Source organism: Bufo bufo, chromosome 9, assembly GCF_905171765.1.
Source record: "Bufo bufo chromosome 9, aBufBuf1.1, whole genome shotgun sequence".
NCBI lineage: Eukaryota > Metazoa > Chordata > Amphibia > Anura > Bufonidae > Bufo > Bufo bufo.
Window position 1 is genome coordinate 205,025,688 of NC_053397.1, and position 24,682 is coordinate 205,050,369.

General features: G+C 43.4%; 1 protein-coding gene across 1 annotated transcript in view; it reads right to left on the minus strand.

Annotated features, from left to right (window-relative positions):
* The window catches only part of LOC120979858 (cytochrome P450 4B1-like), a 40,241-nt gene extending 20,063 nt beyond the window's left edge, over window positions 1-20,178 (minus strand). Inside the window, exons 1-8 of the mRNA XM_040408814.1 lie at window positions 20,055-20,178; window positions 17,664-17,708; window positions 17,366-17,493; window positions 16,663-16,787; window positions 15,285-15,436; window positions 9,102-9,208; window positions 5,799-5,989; window positions 4,832-4,965 (exon numbers count right to left, since the gene is read on the minus strand). Coding sequence (XP_040264748.1) covers window positions 4,832-4,965; window positions 5,799-5,989; window positions 9,102-9,208; window positions 15,285-15,436; window positions 16,663-16,787; window positions 17,366-17,493; window positions 17,664-17,708; window positions 20,055-20,178 — 1,006 coding nt within the window. The remainder of the gene's footprint in view (window positions 1-4,831; window positions 4,966-5,798; window positions 5,990-9,101; window positions 9,209-15,284; window positions 15,437-16,662; window positions 16,788-17,365; window positions 17,494-17,663; window positions 17,709-20,054) is intronic.
* Window positions 20,179-24,682: the final 4,504 nt, after the last annotated feature.

The following is a 24,682-nucleotide window of genomic DNA, read 5'->3' on the forward strand; positions in this document are numbered from 1 at the left end:
TGGGTAGCGAGGATGGCCCTGTACCGTCAGAATTCATGGCTTGGTCCTAATGTCACGGAACCATGAACCAGACGTACAACAAGAGATAAGTGAAAATAAGAAGGCTTTATTGAAAATAAAGCTGTAAAGCAAAAGTCCAAACGGATGGTGAAACCGAAGCAGAGTCTTTGAGAGGCCAGGGGTCAGGAACCAGAAGGGTAGTCAGACGAAGCCAGGATCAGGAACCAGCAGGGTAGTCAGACGAAGCCAGGATCAGGAACCAGCAGGGTAGTCAGACGAAGCCAGGATCAGGAACCAGAAGCAGCAGCAGTCTTAGAAGCATGTGAACACAGGAGGACCAAGCAAGGAACTGAAGCCACAGACCTCCTATATATATGAGCTAGGCATCCAGCTCCTCCCAGTGGGAAGGAGGAGCCGCAGGGTGGAAGGCTACAAGAAACCCAGAAACCAAGATGGCCGCCAGCACATGTCAAACGAAGGAGAACAGCAAGAAGGTAAGACCATGACAATCGGTCTCAAGAGAATATAAACCAGGAACGGGATGATGGCTCACAAGCAACATCTACTGTGCCTTTTTTAGGACTCAGTCCCGACCAATTTTAGAACCAGGCGGGGCGGTAAACGCCATCACAAATGGAGAAGACAAAACCAAAATCCAGAGACCTCAACGCCAGAAAGTATTAAACAAAAAGAGGACACAGCGGTAAATATTTCTTCTGTTTCATTAAATGATGCACAGTGGTCTGTGTTGGATAAGGGGCTCTCTTTTTGCCCTGTCTCCAAGACAGACTGGTTCAATATGGGAGGGGCTCCCTATTGTGTCTGGGAGGGGCTCCCTATTTTGCAATGTGGCAATTTTTTTGGATAAGCTTTTACGCCAGTATGCCATCTCCTCTAAATCTTATATTAGAGATACGGGTGATTTCTTGTCCAAAATTGATGATCTTGTTGTGCCTGTGGGGGCCACCCTGGTATCATTCGACGTGTGCAGCTTGTACACGTCGATTGACCATGAGTTAGGCCTTCAGGCCATACAAGTCTGTCTGAGACAATCGGATTATACTGAGGCTTGTCAAGCCTTTATTCTGACACTTTTGAGATTTGTGTTGACTAAGAATAATTTTTTGTTTCAGGACGATTTCTTTGTACAGATGCGTGGGACTGCGATGGGGTCCAACGTGGCGCCCACTTATGCCAACATCTACATGTCCCACCTTGAGGAGTCGTTCGTGTATGGTAGCCACCACTTCAGACATGTTCTGGGGTGGTGGCGCTATATTGACGATATCTTCTTGGTGTGGACAGGCGACACGTTTGGGCCTCCTCGCGTTCCACGCATTTCTCAATGAAATCGATCCCACGGTAAAATTTACTGTTGTCCATTCAACTCATAAACTTCAATTTCTGGACACAGAAGTTAAGGTCATGGATCAGGGTTTAACCACTGATCTTTATGTGAAAAGTACTGATAAAAATACTTTGTTGCGTTTTGATAGCCATCACCCACGTTCCATGATTCAGTCGTTACCTTATAGTCAATTCCTCTGAGTCAAGAGGATTGTGAGGGATAAATCGACCAGGGATTTACGATTTAGGGAAATGAGTAAGAAATTTGCTACTCGAGGATATCCCAAGAAACTTATTACGGGGAGTATTTTGCGAGCTGATAGTAATCATATACAAATCCCATGCAATGATACTACAAGAGTCCAGCAGATTCCTTTTATTTCACAATTTTCTGCTGATAGTCCGCAAATTGCGTCTGTCATCAGAAAACATTGGAAGATTATAGGGAACAGTTTTCCTCAGATTGAAGAGTTTCGTACACCCCCACTTTTTTCTTATCGAAGAGGGCGGAACCTAGGTGACAGGTTGCTTAAGTCTGATGTGGGTAGCAGCAGGACCAGTGTGAGGTCACTATGTGGCTCCACGTGGACTGGTTGCTACCCATGTCATCACTGTGTGAATTGCTGCCTTGTGCTTAAGGGGGATTCGTTCCTTAATTCTGCGACCAATAAAATGATCAAAATCACTCAGTATTTGACGTGTGATTCGTCCTACGTGGTCTACCTACTGTCATGCCCATGTGAGAAGTGGTATGTTGGTGAGACCACGTGGGACGTTAAGACACGCCTAAATCAGCATAGATACTCCATTAGAAAAGAAAAAATGGATTTGCCAGTCTCCAAGCATTTTAAGGAGGCGGGTCATTCGGAAAAAGATTTGAGGTTCCGCACATTAGAGCAGATACAGAGGGGCAGACGTGGTGGAGACAGGAAGGCTCTCCTCAAAAAGCGAGAGCTATTTTGGATTTTTACCTTGAAGACCCTCAGGCCAAATGGTTTAAATGTTGACTTCAGGGTAGATTAGTGGTGTCTCTCCCCGTGTACCGTGTTGTCCTTATCCCCTGGTATGGATATAGTGAACATGTGTATAATACAACCAAGCTGAAATATAGATTGTTTTTAACATTTTCTTTTTTTTGTATTATTTGTAGATTCGGCTACTAATCACGATCATGGCTGATATTCTGCATGAAGACAAGAGCATCTCGGTCCCCATTAGCTATCCACATTCTGTTTTACATATCTTGTTAATAACCTTTATGATGGCCGTGTCTGTATTGTGCCACACATGTGACGTGTTGCATATTTCAATTTTAGGTCCACTTATATACTGAATGCTTTTGGAACATGTTACACCTGAAAAGGTGCTGCCCCCTCTTTTGACAAGGGGTCACGCCAGCTCTGGTTTTATCTATGTAGGGCACACGTGTGGATTTGCTCAGTGTCTCATAGGGTGCATGGGCGGTTTGACACGGTGACCCGTGCCAACGCCACTGCTGCCCTATTACAGTGATGACTTTACTGCTGACCCGGTTGGTCCTAACTGTGAGACACTTTCTTTCCCCACGTTGTGTATTTCATGAATGGGTCTATATAGCGGTAGGAGGGTTGGTGGGACGCTTGACCTTGGGTTCCATGGCAGTGTTTCTACCGCCGATTACTGGGGAATCATGGGCTGCTTGCGCAATCCTGACCCGCAGTCTACAGCTTGGATCCTTTACATCCCCATAGTTTTGTTTATCCGGCTCTGTTTGGATCATGTCACAAGGATCACATGACTCTAGAGTGGGTGGCTTCTATTGCGTAAGCATGCGCACTTGTGGGCACCTTTGGATTAGGCCATCTTTGATGAGGTCTCCATTAAGTTCCCTTGCGCCCGAGATATTGCGAGATCTATTGTTCTCGCTCATGCGCAGTAACCGAATGTGGACGCCTCCGAGATCGCTATGCTTGGCGCGCGCAGTGTATCAGCTGATTGTGTGAGTTTTATATAATATAATATGTATTGGGTACACCTGTATTTTTTTTTATCATCAATTATACCTTATTATGTATTGTCACTATATATCATGTATTGTTTACAAGGCACTGACACTTTATTCCAATTATGTAATTTGCACATTGATGCTGATGAGTTTGTAATTCTTTAAATGTGATTTATCATGAATTTTGTTCACTTTTAAAGTTAATTGGATTTTTTGTATCATGAATTGACACACCTACAGTACAGACCAAAAGTTTGGACACACCTTCTCATTCAAAGAGTTTTCTTTATTTTCATGACTATGAAAATTGTAGATTCACACTGAAGGCATCAAAACTATGAATTAACACATGTGGAATTATATACATAACAAACAAGTGTGAAACAACTGAAAATATGTCATATTCTAGGTTCTTCAAAGTAGTCACCTTTTGCTTTGATTACTGCTTTGCACACTCTTGGCATTCTCTTGATGAGCTTCAAGAGGTAGTCCCCTGAAATGGTTTTCACTTCACAGGTGTGCCCTGTCTGGGTTAATAAGTGGGATTTCTTGCCTTATAAATGGGGTTGGGACCATCAGTTGCGTTGAGGAGAAGTCAGGTGGATACACAGCTGATAGTCCTACTGAATAGACTGTTAGAATTTGTATTATGGCAAGAAAAAAGCAGCTAAGTAAAGAAAAACGAGTGGCTATCATTACTTTAAGAAATTAAGGTCAGTCAGTCAGCCGAAAAATTGGGAAAACTTTAAAAGTAAGGGCTATTTGACCATGAAGAGGAGTGATGGAGTGCTGCGCCAGATGACCTGGCCTCCACAGTCACCGAACCTGAACCCAATTGAGATGGTTTGGGGTGAGCTGGACCGCAGAGTGAAGGCATAAGGGCCAACAAGTGCTAAGCATCTCTGGGAACTCCTTCAAGACTTTTGGAAGACCATTTCAGGGGACTACCTCTTGAAGCTCATCAAGAGAATTCCAAGAGTGTGCAAAGCAGTAATCAAAGCAAAAGGTGGCTACTTTGAAGAACCTAGAATATGACATATTTTCAGTTGTTTCACACTTGTTTGTTATGTATATAATTCCACATGTGTTAATTCATAGTTTTGATGCCTTCATAGTCATAAAAATAAAGAAAACTCTTTGAATGAGAAGGTGTGTCCAAACTTTTGGTCTGTACTGTATATATATTGTGGTTGTAACACATGTGCGCATAGCTTGAGAAAGACCGCAACAAGCAGTTGAAACGTCGCTGCTACATGACACTGGGTGAATAAACCACACGTGTTTTTTTGATCTTAATGGTGTGCTGCTGGCTTCTTCCTTCTTATTGAATGGGACCTTGGTGCTGGTTCATATTTGGCCTGATTTTGCACCCAACCGATAAGTGGGCTGCGTCTTCATCTTCCTTTTTTTTTTTTTTTGGATAGATAGATAGGTAGATATATAGATAGATAGATAGAAGAAAGTTACCTTTTACCCTCAATGTCTCAGAATGTATCTAACCTTTGGGTAGGCTCCGTCCATCAATAAATGTTATTGGTTCTTTAAGTTGGCGAGCCACTTCTGGTACAGGCGGGTAGAGACGCATGCTCTCCTTAATACACATGGTGGTGTATGGCAGCTTACTCAGGTCCTCCCTGGCACACACAGTGAAGAAACATAATCTTCAGGCAGATAACAGGTTACACACGAGACTATGACTTATCTTTGGTAGATATCGAGGCCTCCTACGGGTTGTGCTAAGGACAGAGGTGGCCTAGTCCAAGTCCCACCAGGCTTGTGGGATATATAGTCAATATGTGTTTTTAACGGTAAAAGCCCTTAAAAGGGTTGTCTCACTTCTGCAAATGGCCATTATCATGTAGAGAAAGTAAGGTACTTACTAATGTATTGTGATTGTCCATATTGCCTCTTTTGCTGGCTGGACTCATTTTTCCATCACAGTATACACTGTTCATTCTCAGGGGTTATGACCACCCTGCAATCCGGAAGCAGTGGTCGTGTTTGCACACCATAGGAAAGGCATCGGCCTCTCTGGCCTGCACCATGGGAGTGCACACAGGAAAACATGCGCAGCAGCTCCTGTCCACCTTGTATCTGCGCTGCAGTGGTGGTCATAACCCCTGGACACGAGCCGTGTATAGTGTGATGTAAAAATTAATCCAGCCAGCAAAGGAGGCAATATGGACAATGACAATACATTAGTAAGTGCCTTGCATTAAGTTTCTCTACATGATAAATGCCATTTGCGGAAGTGAGAACACCCCTTTAATGTGAAGTTGGGCACTTGTTGAAGAGCGGGCTAGGGTTTGTGCTTAATCCTAACAGCCAGTCACAAAGCACAGAGCTTCAGCGCATGGAGAAAGGGAGGCATCAAATATTAGATATCACATGAATTTATCAATTTATGAAACAGAATATACAATATTAATAGTAATACAAGTAGATGCTGCAAACCGCAGACTCTCACCACTCCACTGTAGTCCTCTTCCCCAGGACCTCTCTGATCTCCTCCCGGCATTTGACCTGATGTTCGGGATATTTAGCCAAACAGTACAATATCCAGGAGATGCCACTGGATGTTGTATCATGACCCTCAAACATAAAGGTGTCCACCTCTGCTCGCAGGTCTTCATCACATAGACCCTGACTATTTTCATCCTATAAAGTTATATTACATGTCACGTATAATGAACAACAGGTTCTCCAGCTCCGATCATTGACGATTAGAGAAGCTGGGTGAAGCTGGTGGCTTAATTCTGAAAAGGGGATAACCCCCTCAGTTTATACTGTGGAGCTTTCCAGAATGATAGTATACACCCCAAGTTCTAAACCTGTGGTACATCCATGGGGTACACAGTCTTGGGGGTACTTTGATGAAATTTGAGTAGCATTTATAGATTGTAAAATTACTGGCCTCAACAAACCAAATCAATACAGATGGAGAAAATCAGTTTGACTTGTCCACTTGATTTGCATGTCCTGTGCACCCAATATCCTGGATAGCCATAAGACATCTTGTAGTGGCATCAGGAAGAACGCTATATTTATTTACTTTCAAACAAGACTTATGATACAGTTGCAAGAAAAAGTATGTGAACCCTTTTGAATGATATGGATTTCTGCACAAATTGATCATAAAATGTGATCTGATCTTCATCTAAGTCACAGTCTGCTTAAACTAATAACACACAAAGAATTGAATGTTACCATTTTTATATTGAACACACCATGTAAACATTCACAGTGCAGGTGGAAAAAGTATGTGAACCCTTGGATTTAATAACTGGTTGAACCTCCTTTGGCAGCAATAACTTCAACCAAACGTTTCCTGTAGTTGCAGATCTAACGTGCACAACGGTCAGGAGTAATTCTTGACCATTCCTCTTTACAGAACTGTTTCAGTTGAGCAATATTTTTGGGATGTCTGGTGTGAATCGCTTTCTTGAGGTCATGCCACAGCATCTATATCGGTTTGAGGTCAGGACTCTGACTGGGCCACTCCAGAAGGCGTATTTTCTTCTGTTTAAGCCATTCTGTTGTTGATTTAAAGGGTTTCTACCACCACATTTTGACCTAATAAGCTGTCAGACACTAGCGATCTGCTAGTGTTTGCTGTACCTAACCATGCTATTGTAATTCCTTTCTCTGCAGCGGTTACCCTAAAAAACGTAGTTTCAAAATGTGGTGGTAGAAACCCTTTAAGTCTATGCTTTAGGTCGTTGTCCTGTTGCAACACCTATCTTCTGTTGAGCTTCAGCTGGTGGACAGATGGCCTTAAGTTCTCCTGCAAAATGTCTTGATAGACTTGGGAATTAATTTTTCTTTCAATGAAAATCCGTCCAGGCCCTGACGCAGCAAAGCAGCCCTAAACCATGATGCCCCCACCACCATACTTCACAGTTGGGATGAGGTTTTGATGTTGGTGTGCTGTGCCTCTTTTTCTCCACACATAGTGTTGTGTGTTTCTTCCAAACAACTCAACTTTGGTTTCACCTGTCCACAGAATATTTTGCCAGTACTGCTGTAGAACATCCAGGTGCTCTTGTGCAAACTGTAAACGTGCAGCAATGTTTTTTTTTTGGACAGCAGTGGCTTCCTCTGTGGTATCCTCCCATGAAATCCATTCTTGTTTAGTGTTTTACGTATCGTAGATTCGCTAACAGGGATGTTAGCATATGCCAGAGACTTTTGTAAGTCTTTAGCTGACACTCTAGGATTCTTCTTCACCTCATTGAGCAGTCTGCGCTGTGCTCTTGCAGTCATCTTTACAGGACGGCCACTCCTAGGGAGAGTAGCAGCAGTGCTGAACTTTCTCCATTTATAGACAATTTGTCTTACCGTGGACTGATGAACAGCAAGGTTTTTGGAGATACTTTTATAACCCTTTCCAGCTTTATGCAAGTCAACAATTCTTAATCATAGGTCTTCTGAGAGCTCTTTTGTGCGAGGCATCATTCACATCAGGCAATGCTTCTTGTGAAAAGCAGACCCAGAACTGGTGTGTGTTTTTTATAGGGCAAGGCAGCTGTAACCAACACCTCCAATCTCATCTCATTGATTGGACTCCAGTTGGCTGACACCTCACTCCAATTAGCTCTTGGAGATGTCATTAGTCTAGGGGTTCACATACTTTTTCCACCTGCACTGTGAATGTTTACATGGTGTGTTCAATAAAAACATGGTAACATTTAATTCTTTGTGTGTTATTAGTTTAAGCAGACTGTGATTGTCTATTGTTGTGACTTAGATGAAGATCAGATCACATTTTATGACCAATTTGTGCAGAAATCCATATCATTCCAAAGGGTTCACATACTTTTTCTTGCAACTGTATGAACATAGGTGTCACGAGACGCCGGGGCGCTCACTCTCCTCAGCGCTGCCGGCGTCCCGTTTCTGTCCTCGTCTCCTTGGTGATGAGGGGCGGGACGGACCGGCTGCGCATGTCTCCTCCGCGCGGCCGGCGTCCTCAGTTCCCCCAGCAACCAGGCGGGATCTGAGCACAGAGCTGGGCACTCGGTGCTCAGCTGTCTTCCTGCTGCGGGTCATGTGATGCTGGCCACGTCACATGACCCCAGCTAGCAAGTATTTAACAGGCAGCCTGCTAGCCACAGGTTGCCTGTTAATTTTAGGTTCCTTTGCCTGCTCCTCCTGTACTGCGCATCCCTCCTGGTATTTTGACCTCGGCTCCCACCTGACTTCTCTTTGCTGACTCCTGTGGTACTTCTCTACTCTCCCGGCTTCTCCTGACCATTCTTTGCTTAACCCTCTGTACTGCGTAGCTCTCTTGGTTCTGACCAGGTCCGTTCACGTTCCGTATTTTGTCTTGTCTGTCTTCCCTGCACATATTTTAAGTTAGGGACTGCCGTCCAGTTGTCCCCTGTCATCAGGACTCGTGAGGCAAGGCAGGGCCAGGGGTGAGGGTGGAGCGCAGTGGTCACTATCCTCCCCCCTGTGTGTGTGTGGACGTGACCGTTACAATAGGTTTGTCTCACCAATAAAGGTTGCTCTGCAGATACTGCCTGGGGATGTTTGGTGCAGCCACACATTACCCAGAAATTCTAAAATTCATCCCATCTGTTCACATGAAAGGACGATGATGTAATACACGGCCAGACTGAATCCACCAGAACAGGAGAAGCTCTTATTTATGGCCTCTTCTGTCTGGCTAATATAATGGGGGTCTCCTGAAGGGGACCTCATCCATGTTTGTCAGTAAACCCTAATGGGGCACATGGAAATATAATCAGTCAGGGGTGCCGTAACTTACCCTAGCACAGAGTAGAATATCAAGGAAATCCAGGTGCCTCTTCTTCTTGATCTTCTCCAGCTCCGTATCTTCTTTGAGGGATTGTTTCCTCTCTTTAATTACTTTATCTGAAGTGCAGAACAGACAGAATATTAGGTTATGTTCACATCTCCTTTTAAGCCTGTATTCAGGGGTGCACTACCAATGAGGCGAGGTGAGGCGATTGCCTCAGGCAGAACCAGGTAAGGGCAAGAGGGGGCAGCGGAAGGGGCGTTTATCTGTTTCTGCAGTATAGTATTAGGAAGCACAATGGGCACACTATGGGGCGCTGTATTACTCTGTGGCGCTGTAAAACATTTCAGACTGGTCTTGGAAGCTTGTTCCAAGCACTCCTGAAGAAGAGGGCTTTAGACCCTCGAAACGCGTTGAGCCACGTACCATTAAAATGATTGACCAGAAGCCACTTGTGTAGGCGTTGTTCAATTATTTACATTTCTGCATGTGATCCTGGCTGGGGGGAAAAGTAGTCCCAGGGGTCTCTGCATTGATCCAGGTGACTGCCCCCCCCCGTGAAGTGAGTGCATTTGATTTTATTTTTCTTATTTCATAATTATCAAATTATCATCTGTCAACATCACCATTACATGGATGTGTTGATATTCTTAAATCTTTGGCTCTTTTATCAGACCTAGGTGAAGGTCTTTTTATTCATACCTACCTTATTTATATAACTAACAACAGATTCCAAGTATCATCACGTCTAGTGACTGAGGGAATTTGGCGCCTATTACGTGTTTCCTTTTCTTTTTAACGGGTGTGAAGGGTTCTTCCTTCTCTCTTTTTTTCCTTTCTACACCACCTCTATCTTTCCACAGTGGGCAAGGACACCCTTGACCCACCGAAGCACTTGTGCGGCCTACCCTATTCCATAGTTGAAAACGAGCATAACTTTTATATACACTACTTATTTGAAATTTCACCTCCACCCCTTGGCGCCTCTGCGAGCCTCTACGTCAGGTACTCTTTTTGTATTGCCTGGTCCGCCTTCAAGACCAGAGAACTTCAATTGTACCTTAATCCTCTTTTTTTATATTCCTATATTTGCTTCAGGGGTGCACCACCAATGAGGCGAGGTGAGGCGATTGCCTCAGGCAGAACCAGGTAAGGGCAAGAGGGGGCAGCGGAAGGGGCGGTTATCTGTTTCTGCAGTATAGTATTAGGAAGCACAATGGGCACAGTATGTGGCGCTGTATTACTCTGTATGTTTTGAAGCTCTGTATGTAATGTTTTCCAAGTATGTCTATATAGCTTTATGAGTGCTTGTTTTTTGCGGGACAAGTTGTAGTTTTTAATGGTGCCATTTTGGGGTACACATAACTTTCTGATTAACTTTTATTAACTCTTTCCGGGAGGGAGATGGGAAAAACAGCAATACTGCCACTGCGTTTTTACGTTATAAATTTTACAGCGTTCATTTTTCGGTATAAATGACATAATATCTTTATTCTATGGGTAAGTACAATTACAGTGATACAAAATACATATTGTTTTTTTTACGTTTTACTACTTTTTTGCAATAAACCCCCTTTTTTAAAAGGAAAAAATGTTTTTGTATGGCCGCTTCCCAAGACCCATAACTTTTGAATTTTTCTTTCTATGGAGTTGTGTGAGGGCTTGATTTCTGTGGGACGACATGTATTTTTCATTGGTATCATTTTCATTGGTATCATTCATTGGTATCATGATATTTATGTAGTTTGGGTTGTTATGGACGCGGCAATACCAAACATATGGGGAAGATTTTTTTTGCAATTTGTTTCATTGAAAAGCGTATTTTCAATGGAAAAAAAAGCGTAAATTTTGAATGGGATTTTTTTTTACTTTTTTTTTACCACTTAATAGTCCCACATGGACTATAACAGCTTTTTGATTGCTTTTAAAAGCAATGCACTATCCCTATAGTGCATTGCATTTTAATGGCAATGCTATTCTAACATTGACCAGCAGGCTGCGCCAGAGAGGCACAGCCCGCTGGAAATCACTGAAGGCTGGTCTGGGGCCTACATCAGACCCCAGGCAGCCTTCACACACATCGGCACCCCGCGATCGCATTTGCAGTCCGGGCTGCTAGAGCAGGGCCGTGACTCTCATGTGAGAGACTGGTCCCTGCTTTCCGATGCACGGGGGACTCGTGCAGTGCTTAGACTGTGCCGCCGTAAAAAAGCAGCTGCCCAGCCTAAGGCTCCTTAGTGAGTGCCATAAAAACACGTATGGGTGGTCACTAAGGGGTTAACAGTAGGGCTAAAGGAAAGTGGTTAGGTTAAGAAATTGGCATTGGGGGTTGGTGCTCCACTTCAGTTTTCGCCTCAGGCAGCGTAAAGGCTAGGTGCACCCCTGCCTGTATTAGATTATACGATCTAGCAGGCGATTGTCGGGAGGGAAGGGTTCCTTCCTGGCAATCGCCTGCTCGCTAGCAGAGGAGACCATTGCTATTACATGCAGCAATCTCCTCCAGAGTATGGGGAGGAGCGATCGTTATGCCATTGTTCGCCCTCATGCTGTCCAGTTGTTTACCGGCAGCAGATCATAATTACACAGCATGATCTGCCGCCGGCAAATGATGATTTTTAAGCATGCTTTAAAATCTGGATTGCCTGATGAATGACCTTTTGCTTGTTCATCAGGTTATTGGCGACAGTATTAGGGTGGGTTTACACTAGCGTTAGGGATTCCGTTATTGTTTTCCGTTATAACAGGGTTATAACGGAACATAACGGAATCCATAGGATGGAATGCAAAACAGAAGCCTTTAAGAGGCATTCCATTTTGCTCCGTCCTAATAGAAGTCTATGGGAAAACATATCGGATCCGTCTGGGTCCCGTTATGCAAGACGGAAAACAAAGTCCTGTCGACAGGACTTTGTTTTCCGTCTTGCATAACGGGAACCAGACGGATCCGTTATGTTTTCCCATAGACTTCTATTAGAACGGAGCAAAACGGAATGCCTTGTAAAGGCGTCCGTTTTGCATTCCGTCATAATGCAAGTCTATGGGCAGCAAAACAGATCCGCCCTTCCGTCTTATGGATTCCGTTATGTTCCGTTATAACCCTGTTATAACGGAAAGCCATAACGGACTCCATAACGCTAGTGTGAACCCACCCTTAGACTGTCAGATCATTGCTAACGATGAACTGGCCAGCAATCTGCCAGTGAAATACAGGCTTTAGGTATTCTGGCAGAGGAACAGACTGGAAGCACTGTATCCGGCACAGCCAGACACTGCCTCACACTGCCGGGCACTGCTGGATCCTCCTTGTCCATAATGGGATCTGATGGGAATCTGGGGGGTTTTCAACATAAAAGTCGGCATTATGGTCAATGGGGATCCAGTGGTGATTGGATATAATGGATATACAGTCGTGGCCAAAAGTTCTGAGAATTACATAAATATTGGAAATTGGAAAAGTTGCTGCTTAAGTTTTTATAATAGCAATTTGCATATACTTCAGAATGTTATGAAGAGTGATCAGATGAATTGCATAGTCCTTCTTTGCCATGAAAATTAACTTAATCCCCAAAAAAACTTTCCACTGCATTTCATTGCTGTCATTAAAGGACCTGCTGAGATCATTTCAGTAATCGTCTTGTTAACTCAGGTGAGAATGTTGACGAGCAGAGGCTGGATATCATTATGTCAGGCTGATTGGGTTAAAATGGCAGACTTGACATGTTAAAAGGAGGGTGATGCTTGAAATCATTGTTCTTCCATTGTTAACCATGGTGACCTGCAAAGAAACGCGTGCAGCCATCATTGCGTTGCATAAAAATCTCTTCACAGGCAAGGATATTGTGGCTACTAAGATTGCACCTCAATCAATAATTTATAGGATCATCAAGAACTTCAAGGAAAGAGATTCAATTCTTGTTAAGAAGGCTTCAGGGCGTCCAAGAAAGTCCAGCAAGCGCCAGGATCGTCTCCTAAAGAGGATTCAGCTGCAAAGAAGGGCAGCAAAGAAGCCACTTCTCTCCAAAAAAACATCAGGGACAGATTGATCTTCTGCAGAAAGTATGGTGAATGGACTGCTGAGGACGGGCAAAGTCATATTCTCCGATGAAGCCTCTTTCCGATTGTTTGGGGCATCTGGAAAAAGGCTTGTCCGGAGAAGAAAAGGTGAGCGCTACCATCAGTCCTGTGTCATGCCAACAGTAAAGCATCCTGAGACCATTCATGTGTGGGGTTGCTTCTCATCCAAGGGAGTGGGCTCACTCACAATTTTGCCCAAAAACACAGCCATGAATAAAGAATGGTACCAAAACACCCTCCAACAGCAACTTCTTCCAACAATCCAACAACAGTTTGGTGAAGAACAATGCATTTTCCAGCACGATGGAGCACCGTGCCATAAGGCAAAAGTGATAACTAAGTGGCTCGGGGACCAAAACGTTGACATTTTGGGTCCATGGCCTGGAAACTCCCCAGATCTTAATCCCATTGAGAACTTGTGGTCAATCCTCAAGAAGCGGGTGGACAAACAAAAACCCACTAATTCTGACAAACTCCAAGAAGTGATTATGAAAGAAGGGTTGCTATCAGTTAGGAATTGGCCCAGAAGTTGATTGAGAGCATGCCCAGTCGAATTGCAGAGGTCCTGAAAAAGAAGGGCCAACACTGCAATTACTGACTCTTTGCATAAATGTCATGTAATTGTCGATAAAAGCCTTTGAGACGTATGAAGTGCGTGTAATTATATTTCACTACATCACAGAAACAACTGAAACAAAGATCTAAAAGCAGTTTAGCAGCAAACTTTGTGAAAACGAATATTTGTGTCATTCTCAAAACTTTTGGCCACGACTGTAGTATACTGCAGTAGTCTACAGCTCTACTACTGAGTATACACCGGAGATGTGAAACATTATAGACAATGGGGATCCGGCGTTATGGTATACTCCGGTAGCCTGTAGTACATACCGGAGATGTGAACCTAACCTTACTTGGAGGTTTTTTCCCAGATTTTAATTCTTAGATCAAGATCAATTCAATCTACCCACATGTCCACCCTTACCTTTGGGGGGATACAACACCCGGGACCTCCACCGTTCAGCTGTTACAAGAGTCGGGGCACTCCATGAGTGACGTAGAGTCTTCCTAGGCCATGTGATGTCACCATACATTGGTCACATGGCCTAGTTGCAGCTCAGCCCCATTCAAGTCAAAGGGGCTGAGCTGCAATAACAAGCACAGATGTTAAACAATGTACGGAGCTGTCAGGAGGCCACAACCCTCACCGGAGCTCCAGTGAATTCCACAGCTTCCTCAAACAGCTGATTGGGAAGGGTGCCGGGACTCCGACCCCCGCCAATGTGATAATGATGACCTATCCTGAGGACTTATAACATAAAGGTCACCCGACTGAGTAACAGTTTTTTTTTTATTGATCACGAGGAAAGGTAATGGAGGACACATCTGCATGTATCTCTAAACTAGCCTGTCGCCCGAAACGCGTTAAAGTGTGCACATGTCATTTTTCTTGGATTTTACTGGCTTGAAAAAAAAAACTATATTTTAAGGAAGCTGGAATCGTATTTTTCAGTTTGATGCCTTCCCAGTGATTCCATGCAAGTTTTACAATTCTACGTAGGCGTGCTGGACTCTGTTGTATCTCTTGGCATCAATTGTGGTTGATAACAAAGTCTGGTTCACTGTATTCGGCAACAGCTCAAAGTTCATGCCTAATGTAAGCACACAATAATGAACTCAGTAGGTGTTACTATCAGCGTCAGACTGGAGTTCTTTGTGCCCCCGGAGGAAATAATTCTGGGGGCCCACCATTATACACACATTCGCTTTCAAGCCATTTTTGCTATCATTCCATATTCAGGAGTTATCTATAAAGTTTAATTGCTCATTGGTTTCAAGGTCAGTTCCAAATTCTCTCCTGCTAGACCTCAGTGGCCCTATATTATAAGGGGCCCATTTTTGTGTCAGAGTTTGGGCTCCCTGGAGGATACTCTGGTGGGCCAGTCCGACCCTGGTTCCTAAAACTATAAACCTAAAGCACTCTAGTAGTAAAAGAAATGTCGTTAAATCGGTCGTTTCTAAACTACAACTCCCAACAAGTGATGTTGGATTGGAGCTTTACAACAGATGGAGAGCCACCGGTTGGAGACCATTGGGTGTATTACTCCAGATTAGACTCACCTGTGTGTTCATGCGCTATCTTTAAGGCTCGGCGGAATCGGAATCCATGAGGGCTCAGATAAAAAATCAGATCGTTATGATACAGGGGATAGAACAATCTGTAGCTCACCAGATGGGATAGCTCGTATACAGCTTTGATATAAATGCTCTCACTAGGAAGAGAAATTTGAACATTTTAAAACTTTGCAAACTTTTAGGGTGATCTAATATATTTAGGTCGCTATAGTTTGAAGGGCTCTTGAAGGCTCATGCTGAGATCGGGTATGAACAACGCTTGTTCTTGTTCACTGCCCACTGTATATATGCTGCCAAAATGATTGGATGAGAGTGATTGGATGCTTTATTAACTTAAAGGGAATCTGTCAGGGGGAAGTTCACTTATAAGCCAGACACAATGCCTTGTAGGACTAGCTCTGCGGAACGAAATGGTACCTTTCACTTGGCAATCTGGAGAAAAAGTAGTTTTAATCCATATGGAAACGAGCAGTTAAGTGCACTGAAGGCGGGTCCAAGTCACTGTGTGCACTCTTGATTCTCCCACTTCATCTGCCAGACCTTCCTCTGCACTTTGATTGAAAGGACCAGGCAGTGGAAACATCATAATACTTGACCCTATCAATCAAAGTGCAGAGGGCGCGGCAGTTGCAGAGAGAGTGGAGCCTCTAGGTGTAATGGTAACGCCCCTGTTGCTCCTAGAGGCTCATTTGCATATATCAAAACATCATGTTTCTCAACAATACGGGCACATATGAACATGGGACCAACACAGATGCCTTCAGCTGCCAAGTGCACAAGTAACAGGTCAGCCAGTGTCATAGGGACAAATCTGCTGACAGATGCCGTTAAGGGTGGGTCCGCACTTGCATTATGGCATTCCTTTATAGGTTCCGTTTATAACAGAATGCCCAAACGGAATGCAAAACGGAAGCCTTTAAGAGGCATTCTGTTTTGACCCGTCACAATAGAAGTCTATGGGCAAGCATAATGGATCCGTCTGGTTTCCGTTATGCAAAATGGAAAAAAAAAACTATGGACAGGACTTTTTTTTCTGTTTCGCATAACGGAAACCAGACAGATCCGTTATGCTTGCCCATAGACTTCTATTGTGATGGATAAAAATGGAATGTCTCTTAAAGGCTTCCGTTTTGCATTCTGTCTGGACATTCCGTTATATTCCATTATAAACGTAATCTATAACGGAATGACATAACGCAAGTGCAAACCCACCCTTAAGCTGCTACATACCCTGCGGACCGGGGTGGCGCTGTTTCTGGAAGAAATCATCTACATTTTGCTGTACAATCCCTATATCCAATACAAATTCCTATTCCCAAAAGACTTTATACTAATGTGTTATATGTTTTTTTTTTTTGCAAACCTGTTCAGCTGGCAGTTGCTCTGGTAGCTGAAGGCGCATTTCATGATGGTGTCCAGGGTCATGAGGCTGACGTGATGGAAAAGCTCCACAGGGTTCTGATCTGGGATAAGACGTTCCCATTTGTCCTACAATAATACAACATCAACAACATATTTCAGGAGCTATAGATTATAACCATAGAGACAGTGTAAGACTGGCCCACCAGAGAACCAGAGGATCCTCCTGGGCTCTGATACCATAGTGGGCCCCAAAGGTCCAGGAAAAAAATACTTTTTGGAGTTGCTTTTGGAGCCAATAACCTGCCATTAGGTTCTATAGCTTTGAATCAAAATCAATTAGACTTTATTGTTGATATGGGGTTTTGGCCTGAGAATAATTTCCACTGGTGGACCCAAGGAACCCCAGTCTGACCCCGCATAGAGATATAGATGCATAGCGGTAATATGGCGTCCCACCCTGAGGATTTTACCATAGTATCAATACAGATAGGATTCACTCCTGAAGAATCTTAGGGATTCCAGAAATGTATTTTGACTCCTTAGATGGTACAACTCGACCCAATGGTGGAAAGCCCTTGAAGCCATACATTCTGCCCGTACTGTAAATTGAAGCCCCATCCTGATGAAGAACGGGGGGAAGCTATCATCCCTGTTTGGTGGAAATCCTTTGTTATATTCCATTATTAAACTCTTTGCAGAATTACCAGCATGACAGTGACGCAGTCGGACATCAGCTTGACATACGGCTTCAGAACATCATAATGAAATCCCGGGGTCAGCAGCCGGCGGTGTTGAAACCACTTCTCTCCTGATAACACCAGCAACCCCTTCCCTAAATGATACAAATGTGAGAAATTAGCTTTTTTGAAGATTTAGAATGTGGATTCAATTCTTGGTGTCTGATACACAGGAAGGCTGTTACTGGATCCTGGTGAAGTCATCCTTAATCACCTCAATGTCTGTAGGCACCTCAGTCATAGTTATTTCTACTAAATTACATACCTATCCATGGAGTAATAAAGTGGTAGGCAAAAATTATCCTTGGATCTAAAAAAAAAAAAAAAAAAGACAATCTAGGTTAAAATTTTAGAGGGGGGTTTCAAGGAACACTTTGGCAAAATGGCACTGTGTTATTCTTAGGACCTGTCTTCCCTGCTGAGATGAGTCTGTTTTATCATCTCATTGCATTCCCATGTAATAACAATTCTGGAGCATCTATTCCTATGACTCTATGTCCTGCCATTCCTTTAATATTCCTGCTAGAAGTTATGAATGGATTGCTAACAGTTTACATTGAAGGTCCAGCTGGGTTTTACCAGTTGAGGGCATGTCCATGCACAGTCTAATACTATCCAATCAGTGCTGCCATTGTCAGACTGTGTAGGGACACACTTTTGCACTTTTATTACTCCTTCCAGTTTTGAGAAAAGGGTAGGAAAGCGGACATGGATAGCCTGTCCAGCTGATATAAGGAAGCATGTTATAAGGAAGCATGATATAAGGAAGCTGGGCATGTGATCCTAGCCTGGGGTTAGCACCCACTGCGCATGCGTGAGCCTGAATCTCTCACCACAGTGCTAGCGAGTGATTCAGACTCGTGCATGCTCTGTGGGTTCAAACGCCAGGCTGGGATCATGTGCCTACTGTACTGCATGGGATCCAGGAAGTGGCCCTCATATGGGATGGCGGTGTAAACCAGATAACCCCTTTAAGATGGCCATACACATTAGTCTAAAGTTGATCAAAAGGAACGGGTTGGCTTTGGGCATGTCCTTTATTATCAGCTTATTGGATAGCGGTGGTGCAACTAATTAATAAAGTATATAGTACACATTTTGTTCCCGATCCCAGGATGTGCCTGTTGGGAATTCTGCCAGTGGAGGATCTACAAGTGGTTATCACCATTGGTATTAGCAGAATGCTGTATCAAGCGCGCAAAACGTTAGCGGCAAAATGGATGCAACCAACGCCTCCCGTGGTATCGGAGTATGTGAATAGACTGAATGCGATTGTTCGTTTGGAGAGAGGGGTCTATCTAAAAAGGAACAGTTTGTCTAAGTTTGAAGGTATTTGGGGAGCATGGATTGACAACTTAGGGTGCTGTAGCCCGTGGCTGGCACTTACCAGGGGGATCTTACGATCCATTTAACCCTGGTGTTTGGTGGGTGTGGATGTGGCTTTGGAATGTGAGAAAGTGTTGATGCTTGTACAGCTGTTGGATGGAGTAGGGTACGGGATTACGGATTAGTAAGGTACTTGGTGCTCTATCAATATAATGGGCCTGGGTGTCTAGGTGTCTGGTGTGTGCGATACGTACAATAATGCATGCACTTTTCCATGTTGTTAGTGCCCCTTGCTGTCTCCAAATTGGGATTTGTGGTGTCGACACCCTAGAGGTGACTGAATGGGTCATACTACTGATAATGGGTATAACGCTGACTGCTTTGCGTGTCTATTTTCTTTTCTAGGAGGAGAACATATATGGACTTTTTATTATTACCTGCTCTTGTTATGTTGGGGTGGGGGGGGGGGGGGGGTTCTTGTTATAGGGGATATATACGATCTACTTTTGCTTAGTACTTCGATATGTTGCTTTTTGCAATGTTTGTCAGAATCGTCTCTGTATATGGCATTCCTTAATTTGTCTGATTCACATATTGTATGTGTATGTTGGAAAAGCAATAAAAAGACATCTGATAAAATAAATAAAAAAAATAAAGGAACGGGTTGACCCAAACAAATGTTTTCGTCAGGTGAAATTTAACAATGAACTATCGCTTTAGCCAGACAGATGACAGAGCACTATCGTTTGAAACCGTCGGCTGTGTTTAATATTTCATCGAAAGATCTTTTGTTCAAAGAGTGATCGTTCAGAATGAAAGAAATTTCTAAAAGAACATTCCCAGAAGGATCTTTCCTACATCGCCCGGTTTCATTGAACATGTATGGGCAGTTTGATCAACCGTAACGGTCAATATGGACCAAAGAGTGTCTGCAAAGCGAACGTTCACCAGATGTTTGCTCAACTGCTGTTCCATTATCAACCATCTTCTACATACGACCACACGGTCAGGTTTCCTGATGCAGTTTTGGAAGCCAAAATCAGGAGTGGCTCATAAAAGGAGAGAAAGTATAAAGAGTGGATATGACTCTGCTCTTTTTGAATCAAGCTACTGGTTTGGCTTCCAAAACTGCATCTGGAAACCTGACCATGTGGTCCTACACCTAGACTTGAAGAAACACCAAATTTATCAAACATTTTGATAAATTTGGTGTAAATTGTGGCAATGCAGACTCCTGCCAAATTGACTTCTATATTCCCTTGGTGATAAATCTCCGGCAATGTGTGACAGAAAAATGGTCAACAAGACGTCATCGCAAAGGGCCTCTCACCTTGTCTGGACAGGATGGCCTTTGCATAGTCTGGATGGCATATGCTCAGTAATGCAAAGAAATTTCCAGCCACAGTGGATAGGCCGTACGGGTATTGTTCAGCATGACGAACCATAATCTCCATGTCATTGCAGATTCATGGAACTATGATGGGAATCAAGAAAGACGGTACTCAAAGCTGAGGCATTCACAATGAACAGCAATGATTCTTTGGACGGGTCAGTTATCCTATTGATTAAAGGGCGTTACTCATTTTCTAGATATTGGTGGCCACTCAGCACCCCCAGCAACCAGTTTCCAGCTCAAGAACACAGGCATGGAGCTAAAAGGCAGAAGACTTCATCATCTACGTGTAGTGACCATGCTGAATGTGAGCTGGGGCTGCAGTACCCAGCACGGGCCACTAGGCAGTAAATGGAGTGTTCTGCTCTCTGGTTCCGTCCAGAGTTTTGTTTCCTGCAATCGCAGCTGCCGAAAACAGGCAGATCAGTGGGGGGTGCGGGATGTAGAATCCCCACAGATCTGATATTGATGATCTATCTCTAGGAGCAGAAACTCCCTATTAAGCTAATAACATTAGATCACATTCACCGTCGCCTCATTTGCAAATGGAAGTATCGTGTGGTAGTGTGCCAACTAATGAAGAAAAGCAGGTCGAAGGTCAAGACATGTAGTAGCTAATCAAGAAAAACAAGATAAGAGGCCATATTAAATAGTCACACAATTAGTCAAAGGGGAACCCATGCAGAATATCACAAAAAAGGTATATGACAGATCAAGCCGGTTTACATCACCATTTCGTTTTTCCGTTCTTCTGAACAGAAAACCCCAAAAAACTACCGTTGATCCTTTATTTTGAGCACCCGTTATGCTCAGTTAAGCAGATTTTGCATCCGTTTTAGACATTTCCATCTCATCTGCGTTATTTTAGACAGAAAAAAAAGTCCTCTACGAAGTATTTTTTTTCTGCGTAAAATAACGGATCTGAGATGGAAATGGCTAAAAATAGATGCAAAATGTGCATAACAGTGAATAACGGATGCTTAAAATACAGGATCCAGTTTTTTTTGTTTATCTTTCAGTTCTTCTAAGGGATCAGAAGAACGGGAAACGAAACGGTGACGTGAACCCGGCCTTATCCCATCCCAGTGGGGACAAGTGGAGCTCAGACTACAACCCTAGATAAGGTAAAGATACGATTAGGTGATTTTACTCAGACTTCAAGTACAGAACAAAGTTTAGATAAGGTCAATATAAGATTCAGTAATTTTAATCAAACCTTCTAGATGATGAGATGCCAGATTAATGGAATTTCACTGCCAATTTGATCACATAATAAGTGACTTTTATTACAGTAACTATGGGAGTAACGCAGTAACATAAAGTACATTGATGCAGAACCCTCTACATCGCACACCTCTTACCTCCTGAGCATTGCCGTACAGCCAGTGACGCTTGAGGACCTTCAAACTGCCTAAAATCTTTCTCCAGCTGCCTCTTATTCAGGTAGAGCTTCCAGGCTTTCATCAGCACATACAGGAGGCAGAGCCAGACCGCCCAGGACCACACACTCTGCGAGTGCAGCCCGAAGAATAGAGGGGATGACATGTCTGGGACGCAGCCTGAGCTCTGCTACATATGTCAGGATTGTCACACTGGAGATAGATCGTGCTCTTGCAGTGTCCTGAAGCACACTGCTTAATGTTGTGACTGTGTTTCATGTAACTGTGCTTGTAAATCTGTTCTCATAAAGTTGCATAGGGAGGAGGAGGTTCTAACAAGCCTCCCGGGGATGACTCCACCCTACACTCAGTCCACAGTGCAGGAAGAAGGTCAGTGTGTGGAGATGCCTGAGGACAACTTGAACCTCAGCTTCCATCTTGGAGGGTTACAAAACCTCCATAGTTAAAGGGGTTCTGCACTTTCATTTAACTGATGATCTATCCTCTGGATAGATCATCAGCTTCTGATCGGCGGGGGTCCGACACCCGGAACGCCTGACGATCAGCTGTTTGAGAAGGCAGCGGCGCTCCAGCAGCGCCATGGCCTTCTCACTGTTTACCTCCGGCCCAGTGACGTCACGACTAGTATCAACTAGCGTGGGCGGGGCTAAGCTCCGTTCACAAACAGCTGATCGACGGAGGTCCCGGGTGTCGGACCCCCGCCGATCAGAAGCTGATGATCTATCCGTTTTGACTTAGACTTTTTTTTAGGAATAATGCAAACGGATCCAAGCGTTTGCATTATTGGTGTGGATCCGTCTGTGCAGATACAAGACGGATCCGCACCAAACGCGAGTATGAAAGTAGCCTTATACAGTACAATAAAAACAGCATTAACCTCCAATTTGGAGCATTAAGAGTGAGAAAGACTGATTGTCATCAAGGACTCTTCCCCCGTGCAACTCCTCAGAACTAATGGGAATCATTGTAAAAGCTGCTCTGATGTAAATTACTTTTTATACATTAATAACTTGTGGATCAGCTTCAGTAAAATACCAGGAGTTTATTTAAAATTCTAGTTTTCTTTATTCCATATCATCTTTACTACTACTCTCAACATTTGCACCTAACGGTGCTGGCGTCACGAACCAGGGGCCCAGCCACAAGCACCCTAACAGTGCTCCAGACAAAAAAAAAAATACATAGTAGCCATTGGCTCCTTAACTGAAAAACTTAGGAGCCAAATAAAATTTTTAGTCGCCAAATCGAAACTGAATCAAAATTTTGTATCGTGACACGACGCTACGCCGATCAGATCGGCGTAGGGTTGTTTCAATACCAAAATTTTGATTCGCTTTCATCACTATAAAAAAAGTATTGTGATATTCAATACACGCAAAAAAAAATAAAAAGCCGCGTGCATTTCGCATTTTATGAAACGTTCGGCCCATAATAGAACAGTCCGATCCTATTTTTTGGGGTGACAAAAAAATGTCGAATCGCATGGTTTTATTTATTTATTTCTGTACGGCGCTCACCGCATGCAGTGGGATGCGAAAGTTTGGGCAACCTTGTTAATCGTCATGATTTTCCTGTATAAATCGTTAGTTGTTACAATAAAAAATGTCAGTTAACTATATCACATAGGAGACACACACAGTGATATTTGAGAAGTGAAATGAAGTTTATTGGATTACAGAAAGTCTGCTATAATTGTTTAAACAAAATTAGGCAGGTGCATAAATTGGGCACTGTTGTCATTTTATTGATTCCAAAACCTTTCGAACTAATTATTGGAACTCAAATTAGCTTGTAAGCTCAGTGACCCCTGACCTACATACACAGGTGAATCCAATTATGAGAAAGAGTATTTAAGGGGGTCAATTGTAAGTTTCCCTCCTCTTTTAATTTCTCTGAAGAGCAGCAACATGGGGGTCTCAAAACAACTCTCAAATGACCTGAAGACAAAGATTGTTCACCATCATGGTTTAGGGGAAGGATATAGAAAGCTGTCTCAGAGATTTCAGCTGTCCTGTTTCCACAGTTAGGAACATATTGAGGAAATGGAAGACCACAGGCTCAGTTCAAGTTAAGGCTCGAAGTGGCAGACCAAGAAAAATCTCGGATAGACAGAAGCGACGAATGGTGAGAACAGTCAGAGTCAACCCACAGACCAGCACCAAAGACCTACAACATCATCTTGCTGCAGATGGAGTCACTGTGGCATCGTTCAACCATTCGGGCACACTTTACACAAGGAGATGCTGTATGCGAGAGTGATGCAGAGGAAGCCTTTTCTCCACCCACAGCACAAAAAGTGCCGCTTGAGGTGGGCTAAAGCACATTTGGACAAGCCAGCTTCATTTGGAATAAGGTGCTGTGGACTGATGAAACTAAAATGGAGTTATTTGGCCATAACAAGGGGCGTTATGCATGGAGGAAAAAGAACACAGCATTCCAAGAAAGACACCTGCTACCTACAGTAAAATATGGTGGTGGTCCCATCATGCTGTGGGGCTGTGTGGCCAGTGTAGGGACTGGGAATCTTGTCAAAGTTGAGGGACGCATGGATTCCACTCAGTATCAGCAGATTCTGGAGACCAATGTCCAGGAATCAGTGACAAAGCTGAAGCTGCGCCGAGGCTGGATCTTTCAACAAGACAACGACCCTAAACACTGCTCAAAATCCACTAAGGCATTTATGCAGAGGAACAAGTACAACGTTCTGGAATGGCCATCTCAGTCCCCAGACCTGAATATAATTGAAAATCTGTGGTGTGACTTAAAGAGAGCTGTCCATGCTCGGAAGCCATCAAACCTGAATGAACTAAAGATGTTCTGTAAAGAGGAATGGTCCAAATTACCTTCAACCAGAATCCAGACTCTCATTGGAACCTACAGGAAGCGTTTAGAGGCTGTAATTTCTGCAAAAGGAGGATCTACTAAATATTGATTTCATTTCTTTTTTGTGGTGCCCAATGTATGCACCTGCCTAATTTTGTTTAAACAATTATAGCACACTTTCTGTAAATCCAAAAAACTTCATTTCACTTCTCAGATATCACTGTGTGTCTCCTATTTGATATATTTAACTGACATTTTTTATCGTAACAACTAACGATTTATACAGGAAAATCATGACTATTAACAAGGTTGCCCAAAATTTCGCATCCCACTGTAGGAGAT